This window comes from Hirundo rustica, chromosome 2 (genome assembly GCF_015227805.2).
Source record: "Hirundo rustica isolate bHirRus1 chromosome 2, bHirRus1.pri.v3, whole genome shotgun sequence".
Classification (NCBI taxonomy): domain Eukaryota; kingdom Metazoa; phylum Chordata; class Aves; order Passeriformes; family Hirundinidae; genus Hirundo; species Hirundo rustica.
In genome coordinates this window covers 93,037,870-93,061,590 of record NC_053451.1, presented here as the reverse complement: position 1 = coordinate 93,061,590, position 23,721 = coordinate 93,037,870, and the positions used below count along the sequence as shown (strand labels likewise).

The 23,721-nt window shown below is 36.9% G+C and overlaps 1 protein-coding gene across 2 annotated transcripts in view; it reads left to right on the top strand.

The window, feature by feature from the left end:
• Positions 1-23,721, top strand: part of ATP11A (ATPase phospholipid transporting 11A) — a 116,891-nt gene that overhangs the window by 37,039 nt on the left and 56,131 nt on the right. For both annotated transcript variants that reach the window (XM_040054703.1, XM_040054704.1), the window contains exon 2: positions 19,057-19,179. In XM_040054703.1, coding sequence (XP_039910637.1) covers positions 19,057-19,179 — 123 coding nt within the window. The remainder of the gene's footprint in view (positions 1-19,056; positions 19,180-23,721) is intronic.

Genomic DNA, 23,721 nt, shown 5'->3' with positions numbered 1-23,721 from the left:
GAATTTTATGTGAGCTCCCTGGGGTGGAACATCTTAAATCAATAACATTAGTGCCACCCATTTTTAAAGGAAATGGCACGAAGCAATAATGACAAGCTAGCAATAAAAGAGGAATAGCCTTTTTGGAGGCATTTCAAAAGAGTAAGTGTGTTCTTAGATGTTCTGGTGTGTGATCATTTCAGAGACACTGGAACTACTTAGCTAACGTTGAAGAGACCAAATCAGAAAGCTGGACATATGTTGGCTTTGTATAAAATGGGAGAGATACAAGATTTTTGCAATATGATCAGAGATGCTATCCACAGTTAGATGCATAGTACTTTAAAGTAGCATACAATTCCAGGCCATCTTCAAGCCTTAATTGAGAGAGTTCATTAGCTTGTGGAAATGTGAGTGCCAGTAAAAAAAACAAAGGTAGTTGAAGGATAGCATAAAGACATTTTAAAAGGCTGTGAATAGAGGTTAAATATATTGTTGTAAAAGCACAAACCAAACTGTACAGTTGTCAGTTGACTTAAAAGTGATTCTCCTTAAAGGAAAGGGGCTTTCCAAGTGTAGCAGTTGCTGATTTTTCCCCAGTTTTACCATAGGAAATAAATTATTAAATCAGTGCAACAGCTAGTATTGGCATTGTCTTTTTCAGGTGCTGAGAGAGGGGGCTGCATTGTTTCCTGTGCTCTTTTATAGTACTGCTAGTTTAACTGATTCAGTGGTGCGAACTGATCCACAGTATTAAAAATCTTAGAACTAAAACCACTAATAGATTAGGAGGTTAACAAAGTAGCAGTAAGGGCCTAGACTGTGTTTTGTCTATCCTGTGCAACTCAGTATGAACTCTGTTTTAACAGAATACATAATTTAGAGCAAATACAGTTCCAGAGATGATGTCATACAAGGAATTAGGTATGGGAAAATACCTGTCTTCAGAAGATCAGAACAGCACAGAAGACACTTCTGTGCCTTTCAGCAGCAAGAGGTTATTGTGACAATCATCCTACAAGACTGCATCCCCAGTATAAATCAGTATTTTTTTGTACAAGTTATCTCACTGAGTCCTTTTCAGGTAGATGACTTTCCTATCTCCATGCCTATAAATAAAGTTTGAAATTCATTCTCTCTTCAGTGCTATATTTTTTTTAGAAATTCTTTGTTTGCTTTCACAGCATCTTATGGAGATGTGACAAAGGAGTTTTCTTAGCTGATACTAATCTTAATCTTACCAGGTATGCAGTAAGCAGCTTGATTTGTGTTGCTCAACCCTTTTGGTGGTGATGGCTGTGCCATGTGGCCATTAGCTACAGAAAGGCCACTAAGGTGGCTCTACTGTCATGGGGAATTTTATCACATGCCAGCAGTTTTGTACTGAGGATACAATTTTTCCTTGTCATTTTTTTTTCCCTTGAGAGAGACTTTATGAAATGAATGTGCATGTGCACTGGCATCTGTCACATGTTTGAGGCAATGGTGACTAAATTACTCGTGTCCTCAGGGCTGCCAAACAAGGATTAGATCCCGTGTAAGTGGGGTCAAGGCCAGGGTTTCAGCAGACCCTGCCAAGTCATGGCATTCTGACACTGTACAGCAGTGGCCACGGTGGTGGCCCCGGGGACTGGAAACTTCAGTGATGTTCCATTTTCTCTCTCAGGCCAGATTTTAGAAGCACGTGGTCTGCTAAACAGGCTGGCAACTGTGTGGGTGCCGCAAAGGTAGAACTTGCTGGTTTTGCTAGACTTTCAAAATAAGTCGTTTGGAAAAATATGTTTTAACATAAGGAAGTTGAGTATCATGTGACTCAAATTCCTTCAACTGCATGTGTACACTTCAGAAACTCTCCTGTCAGTGGAACGTGAATGCTTTAGAGTGCGTGGATGGTCCCTTGTGAGGTTCGAGCTGGAATTGTTGGTTTGCTCGTTTGTCTGCCTTGCAGCGGGGGCTCTGCAGCCATTTGAGGGCAAACCGCACCAGCTTTATCCACGTGCACCTCTGGAGTTCCGGGGAGAGCCTGTTGGGCCTCTGGGGACGCTCCCTGTGCGGGGCCTGGCAGTGCCCGGGCGCTCCTGCCCTGTGTTTCCAGGCAAGCTCTGGCTTCCCCCTGCTGCTCCCACCGGGCCCTGACGGGCTGGGCCTGCGGGGGCCCTGAGGGGCGCCCGGCACAGCCATGGCCAGCGGCCCCCTTCCTGCCCCGTGCCTGGAGCTTAATCGCCAGGTGGGTCTGGCCTGTTGCCCAGCCTCCTTCAGCCAGTACGTTACTTGTTTTCCACAGTCCTTTGGCCTGTGTGGACTTCCTCCACGCTCCTTACCTTTTTAAATTTTTCTCGTTTTCTTTTAAGAGCTCCTATCATCTAGAATTATTTTCATTTCATGTTGTAAGTACAAGAGAGCATTCAGTGTGGAGTTCAGTGTCTTTACAGATAGCAAGGGTTTTATAAGCTTTAGCTTTCTTTCCAGGGACATGAAAAATATTTTTTGCTCCCTGTAAGTCTAACTCCTTCAGTATGTACCCCTCTGCTTGCTGGCTCTTCCATTTTACCGGGCAGTCCTCAGTTTAATTTGCTTAGCAAATCCCACTATGAATCAGTAAGAAAGAAATGCAAAGTGTAGGCATTTCCTGGAGGGCTTGCAAAGGTTGTGGTGTGGCCTTTGGTGTCCCTTCCTCTCCAGGGTGTACCTGAGGTACACCAAGCTTGTACCTCATAAGTCATCAAGACAAAACCATTTTTCTTCATGAGTATTCCTAAATATTGAATATTTGCTAAATCTAATACTGTATTAAGCTTTATAATATTTAGAAGTGCCTAGACTTTCACAGTGGAGACATCAGTGGGGATGTTGATACTAAGGTGCGGGATTAAAAGGGAAACAAAGCTGAAACCAAAATATTTAAGAGATGGAATTTGGTTGTATTTTACCTATAAGGTTTCCAGCTAATATCACTGGATTTGAGGAAAATCCTTTTCCATCTGTCCTGTTTCATGTCTGTGCAGACTTACAAACAAAGCACAGAAAGATTTATAAATAATATTTCACTTAACTGCAAGGCTGTAAAATTAAAATGGAAACATTAGGAGTAGGCAGATTACTATACACTACTGAGAACAAAACCAGTATGCTATTTCTTCCTTGTTCTCATATCTACATTGTAAGAAATCAGGCTTTTTATTGCTGTCTCTCCAGCATTGGAACAAAGACAGTGTCTAAGAATTAGAAGAATTACCTTATACTGACTAAATTGAGAGAAGTATAGAAATGAGTATTTCATACCATGGAACCACAGACAGCTGAAGCAATGCAAATTTCATATAATGGAATACCAAAACCAAGTTGCATCACAGTGTTGACACTTAGTAAAATTCATATGCCATCTCTAAATTTAGATATGGGTATTTTTTAGACATGTTCTGTGTTAAAAGCCAGCCTTCAGAGTATTTGTTCTCTTTACTTGAAAGAGTGAATTTTAATATCGTTGTTGCTGGATATTAAATCTGATTTTCACTCTCATGACCAGTGACAGGACTTGAGGAAACAGTGCAAAGCTGAGTCAAGGGAGATTTTGGTTGGATATCAGGAAAAGGCTTTTTACCAAGAAGGTGGTTGGGCACTAGAACAGGCTCCCCAGGAAAGTGGTCACAACATCAAGGCTGACAGAGTTCAAGAAGTGTTTGGGTCAATGCTCTCAGGCACAGGGTGTGATTCTTGGGGTGACCTGACCAGGGCCAGGATTTGGACTCTATCCTGATGGGTCTTTTCCAGCTTGGCATTCTCAATGATTCAGTGATTCTGCTGGTATTAAAGTATGGAGACCTTTCAAATGGTCAGCTGTATATAGCAACAAGGGGAGGGAGAATTACTTGCTTAAGCATTAATTGGAGGACATGGGTATTTGTCAGATGATAGGAGTTTTCCAGCAAAAGTTGCTTTATGATGCCTTGTCCCTCCCATCTCCATGGTGTAGCTCACTTTTCCTTCGCACACACACACAAAGAGAAAGCTCTTTCTAAAGTTAATTGTATTTCAGTTTCCTGAGCAAAGGCAGAAGAGCTCTCTGAGAGGGTGATACTGTAGGGTTTTTTCTGCGATAAGGCAGAGTAGAAAATGTGATTTTAACCTCTGTGCTCACAGTAGAGCCGAAGCAAGCAGCCTCATCAGTTGAACACAACACTGTTGTAGAGACACTCTATTTTTTTGTTGGTCTTGAGTGAAACACTAGTTATTTCTCAAGTACCAAATTCAAGATTTTCTAAACCAGCTAAGTTTGATACTAAATTTACAGACTTAGAACAAAGTACCTTGTAAAAATAATTACTACTAAGGAAATCTAAGCAGCTTACAAAGAAAATTACTGCAGCTCTTACAGGGACACTAGATCTTTGTAACTTTTATATTTGTGAGTTAACAAGCCTTTCTTTTCACAGTTAAAAACATGCAATTTATTGTTTTGTTTTTCCTCCCCGTTAACAGTGCAATGTTAGCATTACTTGTTACAAGGACACACTTTTGGTTTTATGTGGAGCTGAGGCATCATTTTATGGTCTTCTTAGAGTGTATGGGAGGGATGATAGAGGTTCTAATACGGATGATTTAACATATGTGCTCAGGTTTTATAGTACTTGTTTTGTTTTCACTCAAGATTTCAACAAATATATACAAATTGTGGTGGGTTTGGCAGTTTGTGCCTTTGAAATAGAGCTTAGTACTATGAGTTCAGAGGATACTGTGTATGTGTATGGTGTGTGTGCAAATGAAATTTGAATTTCTCTCCAGGAAGTATTTTGTTTTAGCATATTAAGATTATTTGGAGGTGTAGTTTTCTGATAGGACTTTTTTGTAGGACTTCAATACTTCTCATTGAAAAGATTTATGTTAAGTGGAAACACATTTGAGCATGTACATCTCCATTATGCATTTATACATCCATATATCTATACTTTCTTTTTATCCTTTCTGTAAATGTAAATATTTACCCAAATTGCAAATGAAACCATTATCTGTTTAATGGCTTCCTGCTAGTGTCCTCACAAAAGCATCTGGAGGTTTTATTTCTAGAAGTTGGCAGTTGAATTCAGTTTTCTTCCTTCTGTAATGTTTTATCTTCACTGGAAAAAAACCAAAACAAATAACCAAAACCAATAAAACAAGCGGCAAAAAACCCTCACTCAAACCCCAGTGTCCTTGGCTATTGCATGTTGTCCATAATATATCTCCTTGAAAGTGATAAGTTTTCTTAATAATTGCATATTAACTCCCTTGTGGTGAATTTGATGCATAATATCTTTACTTCTTGCATGTGCCAGAACTTGTCAAACATTGCTGTCCCTTCTAATGGTGGGTCCAGTGCCATGTCCACCTCACAGTGCCCCCATCGACCAGAGGCTGTGGCTCAGCTGGGGTAGCCTCTTGTATAAGCACATAATCAACTTAGATTAAGAAACAAAGTCATTATCTCTTCTTATAAAAATATTTGCTCCATTTGAATTCAATGTGCAATGTATAATTGACCCCTTAGGAGCCATGTGTACTAGAAAAAGAACTAAGATTAACTGGTAGACTCACAGTCTTGCTCTGCACTAGACCTCCCATAGCTATTTGCTTCCTGGGGTGTGCTTCTTGGATATGGTAAGTGATATGGCTGTTCTTGCAAGGTTTCAGATGCAGTCATATTCTAATTAGTAAAACAAATGTGAAAATATTTTCTGCTTTCCTTGATTTTTAGTCATAGCTGCTTATTTATAAGGAAAAAGCTGTTGAGTTTCCTTTTCTGTTTGTAGTGTGCTTCCTACGATGATTCAATCTGGGATCTATGCCTGGTATTCCCTCTGTCTTTATTAAATGTAGTTGTATTTTATTTCTAAGGAATTGTATAATAGAATGCCTCCTAAAACCAAGAAAGATTGTTCCTAGATGGCAAAAGTAAATTACTTTCTCCTCCTGAAATTCTCTCATACTTATGGATTGTATGCTCTTACATTTAGAGGAGGGGAAAAATAGGAAAGTATTAGGAAGTGGACAGAAATAACTCCTGTAAGACATTGTACTACCAACCAGGGCACTGTCAAGGATTACTTAGCTCATCTGTAGTAATACTCCTTTGGCTATCACCTGAAGTTTTATTATTGGCACCATCCTTTTGGTATCTTGCCCCATTTTTGTTGCCTACAGGACAGCTGATACTGCCTGTAGGATACATGTCCTGAAGTGTGCCCCATGTCATCAAAACACATTTGGAAATGTGGATTTTACAAAAAATCCACATGGTCATGTGCTCTTCTGCAGGAATCAAACATGCCTCATGCATTAGGAGTCTGTGTTTCTGTCTATGGGTGAAGTGGGATTTCTAGAATCTTGTTATTTTACTGTGTTTTGGGTGGAACAAAGAGGTTTAGTCTAGAGCAAGGATTTATAATTTCATTTAGGGATTGCCTTTGGATTTCAACATTTTTTAAAGGTTTAAGGTAAAGAATTACCTGATAGAATAAATGTTATGAATGGTTAGACTTCTGTTTACAAACACAGTTGTTATTGATATTGGCCTGGTAATCAATAAACTCATGTTAGATGGTTTAGAGAGAGTATAGAATTCCCTCTCCTAAAATCACTGAATTCTAGGCATTTATCTGTCAGTTTATGCAAACCAGCTGATAATGTGCAAGTTGTTTGACCTGAACCTCTGCTCAGAATATGGACAGTTTTACAGTTCATTGCACTTTGAAGTCAGTCAAATCTGATTCCCACTTCCCTATTATTAGATGGTATCAAATGATTACGAAGTACAGAACTGTTGTGTACTTTGGAAAGAAACAATATTTGAAACAGACATTACAGTATAATGACGGTATTGGATATTTACTTCATACTTAATTCTTATTTCCTCCACAGAGATGTAAAAAACCCCAAAACAACACAGCATGACAAGCTAGTTCAGAAGTCCTCATTGCTTTTCCTAACTCAATTTTGCAGCAAATGAGATTTTTCAGTTTGGGTTTTGTTTTTTATTTTTCACTTGGACTGATTATAGGAATTTCCAGTCCAACAGGAAAAGACACATGAGGGGGCAAGCTGTTTTCTGGGAATTAGTTTTATTAAGCATGAAAGCTGAAACTTTAAAAGAACATTTGTCTATGGGAGTTTTTTGAGAAAAGAACACTAGGGAAAATCTATTAAAAATATTTTCTTTGCTGTTGTAATAACTCAATTTCTTAAGTATGTGTATTCATTTGAAGCAAAAAAAAATTAGCAAATGTGCTCTTTATGATTATCTAGCTATTTCACTTCACAGGTGTGAAGTGCCTGTCATACACAGCAGATTAATATAGATAATCCTGATGATTCTGGTTCAGTAGTTTTTTGATATTTGTTCAGTTGAAGTAATATCTCCCAGGAGTCATTCTTTTATTGTAAAGGTGAATTGTTTATTTCTTGGGTGTTTTTTTCTAAGATAATCTGTCATAGAGGCTATCCAAAAGCTGGATATACTCAACTTGGTTTCTGAAGGATATGTAGGGCCTGTGACACCCTTAGGTATATGTATGCTTTTTCAAATTTGCTAAATAGAGGTCTTTCCTGCCAGCATGTACTGGGAGCTTGCTTCTACTTGCTTTTCCCAAAGTGTGGGGTACAAAGACTGATTTTATTGAAGAGCAAGTGTGGTTAGGTTTTTTTGTTGTTGTTTTTTTTCCTTTGCTTATCATTAAAAAGGGAAGGAATAGCAGATCAGCCTTTGAAGTCTGAGAAACATTTCTTCAGGGAGATTTTTAAAGATATGAGTTGATGTTGTGGAGTATGTTTGTCGTGGGGGGAAAATGGTGATTTTTCTTAGATTCTAGAGTACTGAGAGAGTTTTATGGCAAAAGGCATCTATCCCATCACAAGTTGTTTTTAGGGTGTGATGCATTGTAACTACTTGCCTTCACTCCTCCCCACATCAAAGAAGTCACTTCAGTAAATCAAAGCCTAAAAGTCAGTGACGCCTCTTATGCTTTTATATATGCTTTTGCTGCTGCATAGAAACCAGCAGCATCAAAAGGTTGTTAAGCCTCTTCTCTGTATCATTGAATGACAGACATGTGAGGGCTGAGATTACACTTATCTCATCCCAGACAAGCCTGCATAAACTCCTTTGCCTTTATTATCAAAATCATTGCAAGTCAGAATATCTTAATCTCAACCTACAGTATACCATTCTAGATTTGTTAGAAAAATCTTTTTTAAAATACCTTTCCTTTTCTGCATGAAGGACACAGAACAGTTTTGATATATTGAATTGTGTTGTGGACATTTTGTCTTCCACATACAAATAAAAGGAGGTATATGGATCACCTAAAGCTTAAAATAACATCTTATTGTATAATTATACTGATACAAGTCTCATAGTAACATTTTAAAATGGGAAGTAGCTACAGTTCTGCTAAAATAAAACAATTTGGACTATCTTTGCTTCTGATCAAGAGATGGTCTCTTATACTGTATTTATATATAATGTATTTTATACTGTACTTAGTATACTGGAGCTTGATGTAGATGTGCTGGGTGTACTGTGCTGACCTTACTTTGAGTTCTCAGGCTATTATTCATGCTTTTAGTAGTAGTAATTTACAAGTATCAAATGTTTATTCAGGCTGGCCGTTCATTGTAGATCAACTTGTACTTTACAGGTGACTGACTATATTTTACGAAAGTGATTTATTTAAGCATTCCTCACCTTTGCTGTATCAGAAGTTTCCTCTGAATTATTAATGATATCTTGGTTCAAAATTCACCCTGTCTTCACTGAACTGTTTAGGATGATAAAAACTGAAAGTCTGTCCTTGAGTTCTGGTGTCCTGCTTGTTCAGGGATTAGTTAGATACTGGAGTTTCTCTGACCAGTTCTCAAGGAATTTAATTGTAAACCTTCATTTTCACTGTTTTAAGTGCTAAACACTGGCTGTTTTGATTTCTCGAGTTTGTGATTTAATTACTTGTATAACGTGTTCTGGACTTTCTAGTTTTTGGGTTTTTGACTAGCAATTGGCAACAAGCTTCTAACTAAGAAGTCAATGTCTTGTAATGAGTTTTTAAAGATGTTATATCTTATTCTGTATGTGACTATATATGAGAAAGGAAATACCTCTAATGTAAAATAATGGTTCTGTACAAATATCTGACTTTTAAAACTTATAGCAAATGCTGGTAAAATTTATTTTTTGTAAATAATTGACTGAAGTTCTTGATGGCTTTTGATGTTCATAAAAGTACAGAGTTGTGAAATATTTATTGTACTTGAGATTGTTCACCTGCAAGTATTTAAATCTATTCTTTGAGATTAAAAGTAAATATTAAAAAGCTCACTACATTAAAAGAATTGTAAAGTAATGTTTAATCTTAATGGAATTCACATTTCTTAAGTGCAGTGAAAACAAAAGGGATTCTAAAATCTTGTGGTTACTGGTGTCATGAACTTCTTATGCAGCCGTGAGTAGGTTTGCTCATACTCCTGATGTGAACACTTAAAGCTATTGAATGTCCTTTATGCTGTTTTATAAGTTTGAAATTCCTGTCTTTCATCAATGTAGACTTTATCTGAAGTCAGATTTATGATCCTGATGCCTGCTAATTTTGGAAAATTTATAAGATCTTCACTATTATGCATGAGGATTGAATGTGGCATTTCATCAGCAACACCTATGTGTTAGTAGGTAAAACTGTAAAATATGGTTTATGACCTTTTACCTGAATCAGCATATGGCTTTTCCCCCTGAAATGCTTCAATGCATAACACTGCTTTGCAGTAAAGGAAGTACTAATAGCTTAAAATTTTATATTCCTTGAATGTTTCAGAACTGTACTTAAATACTATTGTATATGTAAGAGTGTAGAAGTATGTTGCAAGTGTTTCAAATAGCTCCAAATAAATGTTTTATTAACCTTATAGCCAACTGTAATTAGGGTCCTTCTATCACAGTGTCTTATGTGTTCACCAAGCTGAACTTGCTTAACATCAGATTTGGTGCTGATGTTCAATGAAAAGCATGGAGATGAAGGAAACTGCTAGGTAGCTTCTAATGCTACATAATTAGTCCTTTATTTTGAACAGCCAAGTTATTTTTGAACTACAAGTCCAAGATTTCTTCAAGATGAAGTATCGGGATGCTGGGGTTATGTATTGTCTCCTTAAATAGTGCTCAAAACCAATTGCATATAAGAGAGAATTTGCATATTACGCTGCAGGGAGTATGGCAAAATATAATTACTCATAGTAGGAGATTTGGCTATTCATATTGTCATCTTGACTTATTCCAGGCTGTTGATAAATTTACCAGTAATGCAGGGAGAGCTTTGTGCTTGTACTACATCTTTCTACTTCTGTGGATAGTTCTGTAGACTGATAGAGTCTGGCCTTAGGGGGAGTAATTCAGGACCAGCCTACATGAGCAAGATCTTGATTTGAAAAATTGTCAAAACATGACATCTGCCACTTTTACTGAGGGTTCAGGTTTCACCTTATCGATGTGGAAAACTAACAGGTAGCAATTGCTTTAGTAGTACCACTGTACTTCAGTAGCACCCACGTGGTAGTTTTTCTCTCTCAGTTTTATCTTGGTGTATTTGCTTCTGATAAGGCTGCAGCCTGACCTCAAGTGTGTGTGGTAGCATAGCTACAGATATATACTGGGAGAATTTTTTAAAGTAATCTTTGTGTAGCAAAAACAACCCCAAAAAGGTGTTAGAGTCACTGTTCTTTAAGAAACTGTAGTTCAGTATCAAGTAAGTATAAATAATTAGATATGTAAAGGTATATGGAGATTTGAGTTTACAGTAAATATTTTGGTGATTCTCCAGTACAAATATGGAAGTAGCTTTAGATTATTATGGATGGAACAGTTCATGTAATAACTGACTTGGTGGCCCACAAGATCAGCATTTTACAAGCTGGTTAGTTTTGTGGTATCATCATATAATACAAGAAGGTTGCCCCACCTTCTGTCTGCCAGAATCATAGCTTCACTAGCTCTATACTCACTTAGGAATGAAAATCCTTTTGAAGTCTAACAGGCACTGACCATTAGCATAGTGAGTAGTTGCTACTTGTCAGTGAACTTGTTTTACAGATTTAAATGTGATGACGGGGGTTAACAATGGGGGGAGGTGTTTTCTTGACATCAAAACTACATTATATTTTTGTAGTAAAAGTAGGAATAGTCTGCGGCTCTACTGTGTGTCAACAGACTGCAGAGTGCAATAGTTAGCTATCCTTTTAAAATCCATAGTTTACTTGAATAATTTAAAAACCAGGGAACGTGTAGATGAGGCATTTGCACAGCCCTTGTACTAAGTATAAAGAAGAATGCAGAGGCCCATATATTTTAATTATCTTTGTCTTAGAATTCAGAAGAGAAATTTGACTCTTCTGGTTTTGTTTGCTAAAATCCTAGTGGAAGGTGGTGTCACTCTCACCAATTCTGATTGTGTCTAATGGTGGAGTAATTTACTGTTCTAAAGATAAAGCATATTTTTAGAATGCATTCCCTTTTGAATAATCTGAAGCTCCTATAAGAATACTATTTAGGAATGGATTTTGTTGCATTTGATCTTGTAAATCTTACTAGTGCAATTTGTCTCCATATGCATTGTGTTGTTCCTTGGAAAAGATTCACAACATGCATTCTTGCTTGATTTTTCTTAATAATTTAGTTACTTAATTTAATAATAATGTTAATCTAAAAGAAAATAGCTAGTGTGGGATATCTGTGGGTTTATTGTTTATTTTTGAATGAATGGAAGCAATCTCCTGCTTGCCTCCCTCCATCCTCCTGTCTCTTTAGAATCTGTAAATATATTTTCTTAAATAAAGAAATTCTATTTTCTGCCCTGAGAACTTTGATAGCTTTAGATTTTTTCTTGTTGGATTACTGCAAACAGAAGTAGTTATTGGCAACTAAGAGTAAAAAAAAAAAAAAATCTGTGTTCTGAAGTATCTATACAACTCTCTTGAAACTATCTTTGTAGATACTCCGAGTGACTGATGCTGCATGTAGATCTTAGTGGCCTTTAGTTGTCTTAAAAAAATGAAATTGCTCTTCTTCTACAGGTCTTCTTTGCACCTAAGGAAGCTGTGAATTTCCTCTGCAAGCCTTAATTTCAGTAGCTCCTTTTGGTCTGAAGCTACTTAGAAATAAACCTGATTTTAATTAATTTAAGTACTAAGGCTGTCAAGTATACCGTGTCTTATGTGACACATTCCCATCTAGTTTCTCTTACCACTGCACTTTGCAATGAAGTTTGTTTCTCATTTGCCTTTTTAATTGTGTGAGACTCTTGAAAGGATTTCACTGTTGAGGGGTCCTTGACTGGACCTGGGCAGAGGAGCAGGAGGCACACGGTGTCCCTGTCCCACTAGCAACAGAGGGCAGAATGTGTCAGAACTGGTACATTGAGAGGAAGGAAAAGTGTAGCAAGAGCATTTTTTCAGATGCTTAGTAATTCGCATATGTCACAGGTCTTCTTTCTTGCCATCATTGCAGCGATTCTGTGAAACTAGGTGAAGGATGCATATGTGGATGGAATAGGCGATTTATCTCTGTCACTTTCATTGTTACTTTCCAGTAACAATAGGAAATAAACAGGGAAACTAAAGATTTGCCTGAAGAGAAAGCACAGGCATCAGAAACAGCTATACCTAATGAGCCACTATGTCAGCAGTATTTGGATTTTAAATTGACTGCTTAGAATATATCTCAATCTTCCTTGAATAACTGAGGTGAGCTTTTATGTATGTGAAACAAAGAATTATTGTAACCCTTTTTAGGAAGAACACAGATCTAGGAGGATCAAATTATTCAACCATTGTCATCCAGGAGGTCAAATTATTCAACCATTCAAAGTACAAAGTATGGGGAATTCAGCTAAAAAATGTTCCAAACTGGAAATCAGAAAGGAGAATTAGACTGTCTTCAAAGTGCTATATTGCAGTGTCCCAGTGCCGGCTCATGTGACACAACTGGAATATAGTTTTATTAGGATAGCTGATGTTTTACTTTAAGTACAGTGCTCAAGGAAGCATGACCTGGAAGGCTGAAATAAAATTTATATTAAGGACACATATAGAAGTGTTAGGTATTTTACAGAAACTGGAACATTTGCTGTTGTGAAAGTCTTTGTTCTAACAGCTGTGAATTACAGAACTTTGTATCATTTCATCATCATACTTCTCCATTTCCTCTTCAAAAATGTCACAAAAACTTATTTCAGCCTATTGCTATAAATCCATTTCCACTTCTGTCTGCATGCACAAGGCCCTTGCAGGAGGTAGAAAGAAAGATCAGACAACCAGGATGCACCAAGTAGTAGAAAATACGGCTTGGCTGGGAAACGTGGGCCTGGCACCCGTTTCTGTAGTTAAGATGTACCTGTTTTTGCTTCTGATCACTTTTCTTTGAGACTCATAAATAAAATAATCTATTTGCAGTTAAAGAATGTTAATATCTTCTTTCTTTTCCCTCTCCGTACACTTGCATCCAATATTCTGTGATTTTTAGGCAATTGATTGGGGAAAGTTTTGATTTCAAATGTTATTTCTGACAAAAATCATCATCCAAGGATTTAAAATTCATTTGCTGAAATGAAATGCAATAATATTCTGTGGCAGCAGATCCCATTATGCGTGACCCATAGGAAATGTGTTAATTAGTCATAGAAGTTTCTGGGAGAGTTTTTTGTGGGTTTTTTTGTGGGTTTTTTTGGTGGTTGCCTCTGAAGAGCTGTGTTTTGGTATTCCATTAGTTATTTAATGGCATACATCCATGACTTATAGGTGAACGAAGTAATTTACTTTCTCTTTACCATGTCTTGTATTGAAGTAGTCCTTTTTCAGAATATAAAACCTCATAGGGTATTTATCTGATAATATATGAATTTTTATCTGTCCCATTCTATATTCGTACAAAACATGACAATCTGAGCAGCTTTCAAAGTCATACTCTTCATTCTGAGCTTGGCAAATTCATATGAAGGGTGGCATAATGCTGTGAACAAAATGTAAAGCTTAAGTGTTGTGTCTGTAGGTATTTGTGAGTTGGCCTATCATTGGAAATCTAACTAAGATCCTTTAAATGGATTAAGGGGGAATTTCACTCTATCTCTCCAAATACAAGCATACAAATTAGAGATTTTTTTTTTTCTACAAAAGTGGACTTTTAAAAAGCTAATCTGTTTTACTCATTAGCAATTTTAAGAAATGTAGATTATTTTTAAATTATTATTTCTTTAGATGGATTTTTATCTGTAGATCAAATCTACCCTTAAAAGGACTGGATTTGTAACAATGAGGTAAAAATCTGCGCTCTGTGCCATTGCTTGCAAAGGGAGATGGCTGCACCTATTCTTGCAGAATGATGTCAAGCATAAAAGAGCAGATACTCAGTACAAATGAAGACAAAGACGAGATTATATGATCTCATGTAAATACTGCATGATAAAGATGATTTCCTTACAGTATTAGAAAGGAAAACAACTTTTTTTTCCCCTTTTCACTTTAGTGAATTACAGCTTTGAGATATTCAAGTTGTTTCTCTTCACTGAATGAAAAATTGGAAACTGAGAACCTTTAGTGCAGAGCTGTTGTAACTCGTGAATGTTTTTTTCACACTGGGCACTATCAGTTCTTCCCGTAGATTCTGAGTGATAATGGCTTGTCAGTATCTGTTACCCTGAAACTCCAAAGTGGTTGAGCAGCTGTGTGTTTGGTGTGCAGTTTTAACAGTGGTGCTAATTGCTTAATTGACATCAACCATTGGTGATTCAGTGAAACACCAGGCTGTTAGGAAAGCCAGCCTCTATCAGTGTGAAGTACTTCCCTGTGGAGGGATGGAGTCACGGCCTGGGTGAACAGGGCGATAGCTGAGGCTGAGAATTTGTTGCTGTCAAATCTGTGGTTAGAGTGCGCTATCCCTTTTAATCACAAAGCATTTAGAAAAAAGTAGAAGAGAATACTCTTCAATGAAATGTACTTAGAGCCTGGCCAGGGCAGACTGATTGAGTTTTCAGCTGTACTTAGAGCATATTAACTTATTTGACTAAAGATTGTATTTATATTATTTGGAGAGAAAATGTAATGAACTGAAGATTGTTGCTGGTAATTGTGCCTGAGTTAATAGTTCAAGTGGAGAGTCTGGAAATGTCATTCAGTGTTTCCACTGATTTCAAAATCATACATTAAATCTCTTTACTAAAAACGTGTGGAAGGTCTTGGAGTCTTTCAAAGTCAGTTACTTTTCCAGCAACTACCACCAGCACCTTCCTATTGTCCTTTTGCTGTCACCCAATGAATACAAGCCCCCTTGTCTTTTCAGGCAATATATTTTGTTTAAATTAAATCTAGATAAAAATTACCAGAGTAGCATGAAGGTGAATCTCAAGTAGTTTCAGTTTGATTTTTTTTTTTTTTTAAGATCAGAAAAAAATAAGCTTCAGAAATAGTTAAACTCCCAAGGTAAAGTCCTGTTAACTGTCTCTGTCTCTGTGCCTTAGTCTTTTGCTGGTCTTTGCTTTCATGGTTGCTGACACTGCTTGAAAGAGTAAAAGGTATGTAACATTTCATTGCCAGTAAAACTAGGTCTCAGTACATTGAGCTTTACTCTATAAATAGAAGCAGATAATGCTAAGGTATAGTTATGGTTTCTTGGACATATTCTTAATGGGCTTAAGCAATGGAACTTTTAAAAAAAAGTTAATATAGTTCATTGTTCTGGCAGGGGCATCAGACTGCTTTTTTCAGCATCTCTGGTGTCATTCTGTAAGTTGTAATACCAGAACACTGAAAGAACTGTCAGATCAGGGTGTTTGGCTTTGGAGATTGTCATTAAAGGACATTTAGTTGCTGTAGTTTGATTTCTCTACATGACCTGTGTCCTGACTTACAGTGCTGTTTTTCTAAAAGTATCATTTTCTGATACTTTTGGCTTCACACAAATGAGTTGCCTTGTTGCCTTGCTGGCAAGGAGAGCCTTACTCTTCCATGCTTAGGTTTTTACATTTGGACTGTGAGTGGTTTGAGGTTTAAAGTTGTTGAATTAGGTTGGTAAAGTGCATTTATTTTCTATAACCTATTAACACAATGAGAAATAAAAAATGTTCTGTGCTAGCAGATAGTTTAAGTTAGATATGGTTTTATACATTTGTGGTAAATTTATCAATTTGTAGTAAAACCAGGTGAAATTAAGCTAACAGAAGAGATTGTCTTCATTTCTATCGATGCTTAAAGTAATGCCTTGCTTTAAGGATACAAATTCCAGAGTGATTGGTTTACTTAGTGTTGACACAGTACTCCAGGACTATCAGACCTGGAAATACTGGCGGTAATAGCAGGAGGGTGTATCTTCCCAGGCTCATAGGTAATTTCTGAGGCCTGTTTTAACTTAGTCATGATAAAGACTCAATGTATACAGTGGAACTTTAAAAAGTGCTTTTTTGAGCTAAAAGTGTTGTCAAGCTGTCTTGGACTGGTTCATAATAATTGTAAGATAAATTGTTGAGTTGGGCCTCTGTAGAGGAAAGTAGAAACCAAGTGATTTCTTCTTGGTTTTCAAAGTTTGTGTGGCATTCCCATTAGCCCTTTATGTAATTATCTCTGAACTTAGGCACTTCACTTACCAGGAGTAATCTTCGTGTTTATGTCTGGAATGCCCTTCCTAATGAAAAACTAAAAAATATTGTACAATTTGATGTATTGTAGAGGAATAGCTCACATTCCCTTGCATTCCTAGGAGTATTATGTGTCAGTAGATAATTTGTGTGCGTTGTACCTTTAGTGTACTGACAAGATAGAAAAAAGTACTGTGTACTTAAAAAATAATAAAAGATACCATGTTTTGTTATTGCCATGGGAGTAAGGTGGAATATGGAAACATTATCATGCTTTACTTCCTTCCAAAATATTTTGGCTGGCTCAAAGAATGCTACCTGACCTTCAGAAATGGTCTGGCTGAATGACACTTTACTTTTTGACAAGTCCACTTGGTTGGTGATAAGGGAGAAGTTGTCTGACTGGAAAATCAATCAGTTTTTATTCCAAGGCACGTCCTGGTTTCAAGTCTGTGCTAGATGTGGCATGGGAGAGATGTTGTGTGTGCACTCCCACTGAGCCAGGGGCAGTTACAGGGCTTAGCATAAGCCCTGGCTGAGCCATTGGTGGGTCTTATGAGGGGCTGTCATTTTTATTAACTTTGTGAACAGCTTCATGTAGTGTGTATTAAGTGACTCTTTCAAATTATTGGAAGTTGAATAACGCATAAGAAAAAATGTGGGGTTTACTTTTGGTTTTAGTTTTGTGCCTAGTATTGCAGTTTTGTCCTCTGGTATCTTCTGAACATAATGCCTTAATTTTTCTGTCATGTGTAAGCATCAAGTAATGATTTTGAGTCCTTTGTGTCTGCTTCTAGTATCTACTTCTGGGATGGCAGAGGTTGCTTTTCTTAAATCCTTCTACTTCACTTTACATTTTACTTGATGACTTCTACTCAGCTATTTTGTGGTTAATAGTCTGAGTCCAATAGGTTTTCTTCTTATATATTTGATGTTCTCTCCAACCTCGAAAAAGTCATGCACATCACAGAGATAATTGTTTTATTAGCTTAACTGCTCCAAATCTGCAGAGTATTGCAAGATTTTATACATCTCTCCCCAATAAATTATGCAGAAAGGGATCTTTGGCTGTGTTGCATTTAAGGGCAGTGGAAAAATCACATAGACACAAATTGATGAAGGAAATGTTAAGGTGAATGTTTTTTAAGTTTGAGAACTAAATTTTTGTTTTAGGACTACTAGCCAAGTGTGTACTAGTAAAGTAAATTGACCTATAACTACTGAAATTAAGACTACCTAGAAAAGAAGGTAGTGTATCTGTATGATTAAATTCTGTCAAGAACTGCACAGGTACATCCAGCTGCTTTGGGCAGTGATGCTTTGGCTGTGTAAACTGCCAAAGTCACACTGTTTGTCTGGGGCTAGTTTGCACAGTGTCAGTCTGACAGGTTGCCAATAGAGGCAGACAAGCACCAGTGCCCAGGAGCACTTCCAGGACATACTTAATGTACTAAGTAAATGTAGCTGTTGGAGATGCAGAAAAGAAGCTTCCCTCCTTTATGCTTGACTAAAGTATGTGTAAATGCATCAGTGCAACATAAAGCAGAGGTTTTGAGTTTAAATTATGATGTATTTTTACTCCAGGTGTTAGGAATGTGTTCTGCGCTTCAAAAATGTTTTTCATAAGGTAGGTGTGAATTAGACTGTGGACTAAGGGATGGTCAACAGGGATTTTTATAATCCATGTCCCTTCCAAAAAATTAACTTCTAAATTTAAAGAATTGGTTATTTTGTGATTTGTCCTTTTTTTTTTTTTTTTTTTACAGTTAATAGACCACAGAAATACTAATTTTGGGGAGGCTATAGGTATGGTAGAGTTTCATGTCAATGTGAAAATTTGGAACACCTACTTTTTTTTTTCTACAGCTTTCATAGAAGAGGAAGTGCTCTGAGTTGACAAGCTAAGGTCTTTTCCTGGCAGCCTAGGAGTCTCTAAGCTTGTTCATGTGTGAATTGGAGAAATTATTACTACTAGTATTTCAGGAGAACAGAGTTTCACTTTCTGCAAATGAAATTCTAAGTCACAGCTGGCTAATCTCAAAAATGTAAAGTATTTGACATATATTAAAATATATTAACTAGCACAGATTTTTCAGTGGCGAAGAGTAACAAATATACAAATGCATACTAAATACCTAATTTGACTCAGAGTCTTAAACCATTCGCACTTTTTTCAGTTATAGACGAAAAGGTCAGAATAGCGATTTTCGTGGATTCTCTTTCATTGCGCTATGGAAAAATGAAGTGCAGTTAAGACAGAGTTTTGTCATTTGACTTGGCATTAGGTGTTTTGGTGATCTTGAGCCGATAGAGAAAAGTGTGAGGGGTCATGCGCTGGTGGCTGTGTATGTGTTGATGGTCAGGCATGTGATTAGTTAATTCACTGTGTGACTCATGTTGCTGCAGAAATACTGACACCATAACTCTTTTTTTCCCCCTGCAGTGTGCTGGAGAAGAGAATTGGGTGGACAGTCGCACTATTTATGTTGGGCATCGTGAACCACCTCCAGGCGCTGAAGCTTACATTCCACAGAGATTTCCAGATAATAGAATAGTCTCATCAAAGGTACCAATAATTTCTTTAGATAAATCAGCTGAAGTTATTCTGTTTATTTCTTTTAAGATTTTTCCTAGGCTTCCTGTATATTTTTCCTTTCCACAACCAGCAATGGTAAAGTGAAAATATCTCACATTTCTTCTAGAGAAACTAATTGTTAAGTTGCCTCTAAAATGAACAGAAATGGAATAATTTCTCCCATGCTTACTGTAGTACTAGTATAGTACAGTCTTTGAGTAATAATGAGCTTTTCAACAAAGAAAAAAGCAAATTTCATTTGAGGCAATCCTGGAGTAAATAAAATCTTCCTAAAGAAAGACTGCATCCTTTGTACTCAAAAACAATACTTTAAAAAGTACTAGAAGTAATTTAATTTGTTGTGCACTTAGATTCATCATACTCTCTCCACCATAAAAGTGTCATTCCCTTCAAAAGCTCCTATGGTTTCTGTGGGGTTTTTTTATTCAATGAAAGTGCATCATACTTGAAGTCTTGGTAGCATAATACATTTGTGCTGTTTAGAAACCTTCCAGTTGTCCCTTACGTCAGTAAGTTTTAACTTCCAGCTGGTACTTTCCAGCTGGCTTGCTTTTTAGCCAAAGGTTTCTACTACAGTGACATAGAAATTTGAATGCTCACAGGTGATTTATAGCTCGCTACTCAATAACTCCCAAGTTTACAATATACTTAGATTTTAATCTTCATGAGCTCACACCTTTAGCTAATATGAAATAATCAGTTCAAAATAATGTCTCCTCTACTGAGAATTTCTTTTTGAATAGTGTCTCAAATCCCCAACCATTTTAAGAACCTTGGTAGCATTGTGATATCAAGGAACTGAGTGATTACCCTCATGGACCTGAACACTTGCCAGCCATTAACACAGTGAAAGCCAGACTTTGCACAAATGGTGTGTCAGTTCTCATTTGAGATTTTTCTATTTACTACCTTCTTACCATACTTCATTCAAAGGAAGTGTACTAAGAAGCAGTGCAGAATTTAGGCATCTTTAATTACATAGAATGCTTGAAAGGTGAGGCAGATAAAATACTCATTGAAACTGGTACAGTGAGAAGTCTTGTGCTCTGTGCATTGATTCATATTGCCTTTTGAATTATGGAAGAGTAAACACATTTAATGCAAATTTTTGTACTTCTGTGACATTTTTATTTTTTCAATCTCATCTGAGATGTATGTAAATAAAGCCATTGAAGGTACTGCTGATACTTTTCTTGAAATAAAAACATTCTGTTCAACTATGTTTTGACATCTTTTTGTGATTATTAAGTTAGTGAAAGTTCAAATTGCTTTGCTTCGCAGAGCAATATTTTTAAAAGTATGATTTAAGCATGCATGGAACTAACGAATCCCTTCCAGCAATTAGTAAATACGTATGACTTCGACCAGTTCAGGACAGAGACTTCACTATATTTTTATTTGGATATAAAGCATATTTAGTTAAATGTCCTAAATGTTAAACTATTTAGCTGTGAACTGTATCTGTTTCTGTAAATAGCCTTTCATAAACAAAAAGTATTAGGGGAAAGGCATACATTTTATATATACATGATGTTTCTCAGTTTTTCTGTTTATTGATTAAACTTCTCATTTAAAAAATAAAATGTAGGTTGTCTTTCTGGAAGTAAATACAGTGGTGATATTTCAGGAGGGAACAGAATTCACGTAAATGCTTTATAGTATTGAACAGTTCCTTAGACTGATGAAAGCTGTTTCGATGACTGTTGCCTGTATATGAGAACTTCCCATGCTGTCCCTTTCAAGTAAAGTCTTATTATTCCCATGCTCCATCCCAGACAGCATTGTTACTTGACTAGAATTTGTTCTGGTTCTGTAAGCTGCTACCTCTTACCCTTTGCCCCATCCTGGTCCCTTGCTCACTTATGAACTCTCTGGAGGGGGCACCTATTACAGCTTACGGAACACGGACATGAATTTCCTACTAAATGCTCAAATGTGCAAAATTAAGATGGCAGATTCATAATTGTTAGAGTAGAGTAAAGGTACACACTCTCAAACACACTGTATAGTGTTATCTCAACCATGAAGGTTACTTCCTTCATCTTTCATCAGTGAGACAGACAGTAACTTTCAGCTGGGCTTTTATAGGTGTTTAGTGCTTATGTAAGTGGGTGTATGATTGCTCTTCAAGGATGAGGAACTCTAAACTCCAAGTACAGACGTTACCAATTTAAGAGAAACTGAGTTTCTAAAAAGGGTAGTTGAAAAGCGTGAGGAAATGTCATCAATTTGTCTCTGTATGCTGCTTTTCTAAAAGATGTCATAATTCTTTGAAGAAGTCATCAGTTTGCAGTAATATGAATGTTAGACTTTACTGGTCCTTCTGAAGGTACACTTTGCTGTGCTTCGCCAGAAGCTTCCCGATGTCAGCAAGGTAATACTTTGATTCAAGTGCAGAGGGATATTTCATGTGCATTGCAGTGTCACTGTGGAATGTGCTTAATGCTCTGTCTTCTTAACGATAGTTAAAAATGATACGGGGCAGACCTTGGCTAGACAGAAATGTTCTGTTGATTTGATGTGTTAATTCAATTATGATATTAACACATTAAATATCTGATGTTGCAAAAGGTATATGTTGAAGTAGTAAAATACTAAAACTCCTGTCTTTTGGATTGTGCATGCAGTTTCTTTTGCATTCTAGAGACAGTGACCTTTGTACCATGTATCCTTTTGTTGATTTAACTTTTAGCTACTTCAGCTGCCTTGGGTGTTGGCCTTTGAAGTGGCTGTTATGTGCCCTTGATTGAATTTATCACATGACAGTGCTGCAGCATGTAAAAATATCAGCTGGTCAAAAAACTCCAATGTTTCAAAAGTAGAAGAAAGAAAGTAATTGAATTGGCAGGGAGGTGGCTTGCTTTTTTTTGAAAAAAAATTATACACATTTTGATACTATTTACTTTTTGGTAGAACTTACAGAGTAAAAGGAAACTAAGTTAAAATAGGCAGCAGTAGCAGCTACCGAAACTTGGTGAGAAACAATCTCTTTTCCTTCTGAAATAGGATTTTACTTTTTGAAAAAACCTGATAAATTATCAAAATTTTTAGTACAGAATTTCCTTAAGGTTCAGGCTTCATATTATTGTGCTGGGAATATGATTTTGTATTTAGTAGTGTTTAATGGATTTCTCCTCTGTGAATTCCTTCAATACATTTTAAACCCATGTAAATTCTCAGAACAGTTCAACTGTGGGAATGTTTGCCAGAATAAACTATGAGCTTTCATTTTACAACTTCCTGCTAATTTGAGTTCATATTCCAAATCCTTGAATCTGACAATGACTTATCCCCTGTTTATAGTCTTGTTTCTGTTGGTGGTGTTCCACCATATTCTTTCCCAGGAGAAATAGCTTTAGCCTGTTTAGTAACTGTTTGTGTGAAAGCTGCTCCATGCCTTTGCTCAGGTTTGGTCTGTACCTTTTCTCAAGCCAGTGGAGTAATGCACAGATTGTCCAGTACATAGCCAGCTATGGATTTATGTGGTGGCATGATGATGGTTCTGGTTTGTTTTTAATTTAATATTTTCAATATCCAAATTCCCTTTTTATGAAGTTAGTCTAATACCTTTATAGAATTGCTCTGCTTCAAGAAGCTCATTTGTTGACAAAGTAGGGATTTGCACTTCTTGTTCTACTTGAATCAATGACTTGAAGACTGATTGGACGTGTACATTTCTGTTGAACAGAGGGAAAAATGGTACTGAAAATAAGATCTTTGAGGCAACAACATGGAGTTCATAGGAACATGTTTAATTATAGCTGCTTATGGCTTTTGGAAAAAAAACACCCCTTAAAAAAAAAAATTAAAGAACCACAAGAAAGAGCCAAAAATTCTTGAATAGGAACAGCCTGTTTAATTAGAGCTGAGAGACTTTCCTGTGTCAGAGACACCTGGCAAAATTAGAAAATCCACGAACTTTAGGCAGGAGAACAGGGGGTTTTGTGTGTGTGTGTGGTTTTTTGGGGTTTGTTTTTTTGGTTTTTCCCCCCCCCCCCCTCATACCACCCATAGAGGAAGCTGGGTTAAGGAGACTTACAAAGGCTTTTGCTCTGTGTTTCAGTTTGTGGGTAATCAACACACAGTATTTTGCCTTGGTGCTCCTGTCCAGCTGCAAACTTTCACTGTCATAATTTAATAAAGAGAAATTTTACAGCTACAGAACCCACTTATGCCTGCATCACCAACATAACTGTAGGCAGCAGGGCTTATGCTCCTGGAAGATGATACTGAGGAGTAGTGAGATATGACTCCTGCCTGAAATGCAAGATTGACTCTACAGTAGATGCAGAATTATTACTTGAAGAATTTGCCCTAGAGAGATGTCACTAGAATTAAATTATACATGAAATTACGGTGTGATCATTTGTGCTGTAGCTTTGTTTTCTCTTCTTGCTTGTATAAAAGCAGTAAGTTGAACTCAGGTGGGACAGCAGTACCACTCTTATTTCCTACTTTGTAATGCTGTATGCTATATTCACAGATCAGAAGCGATCCTGATTTTGTTTCACA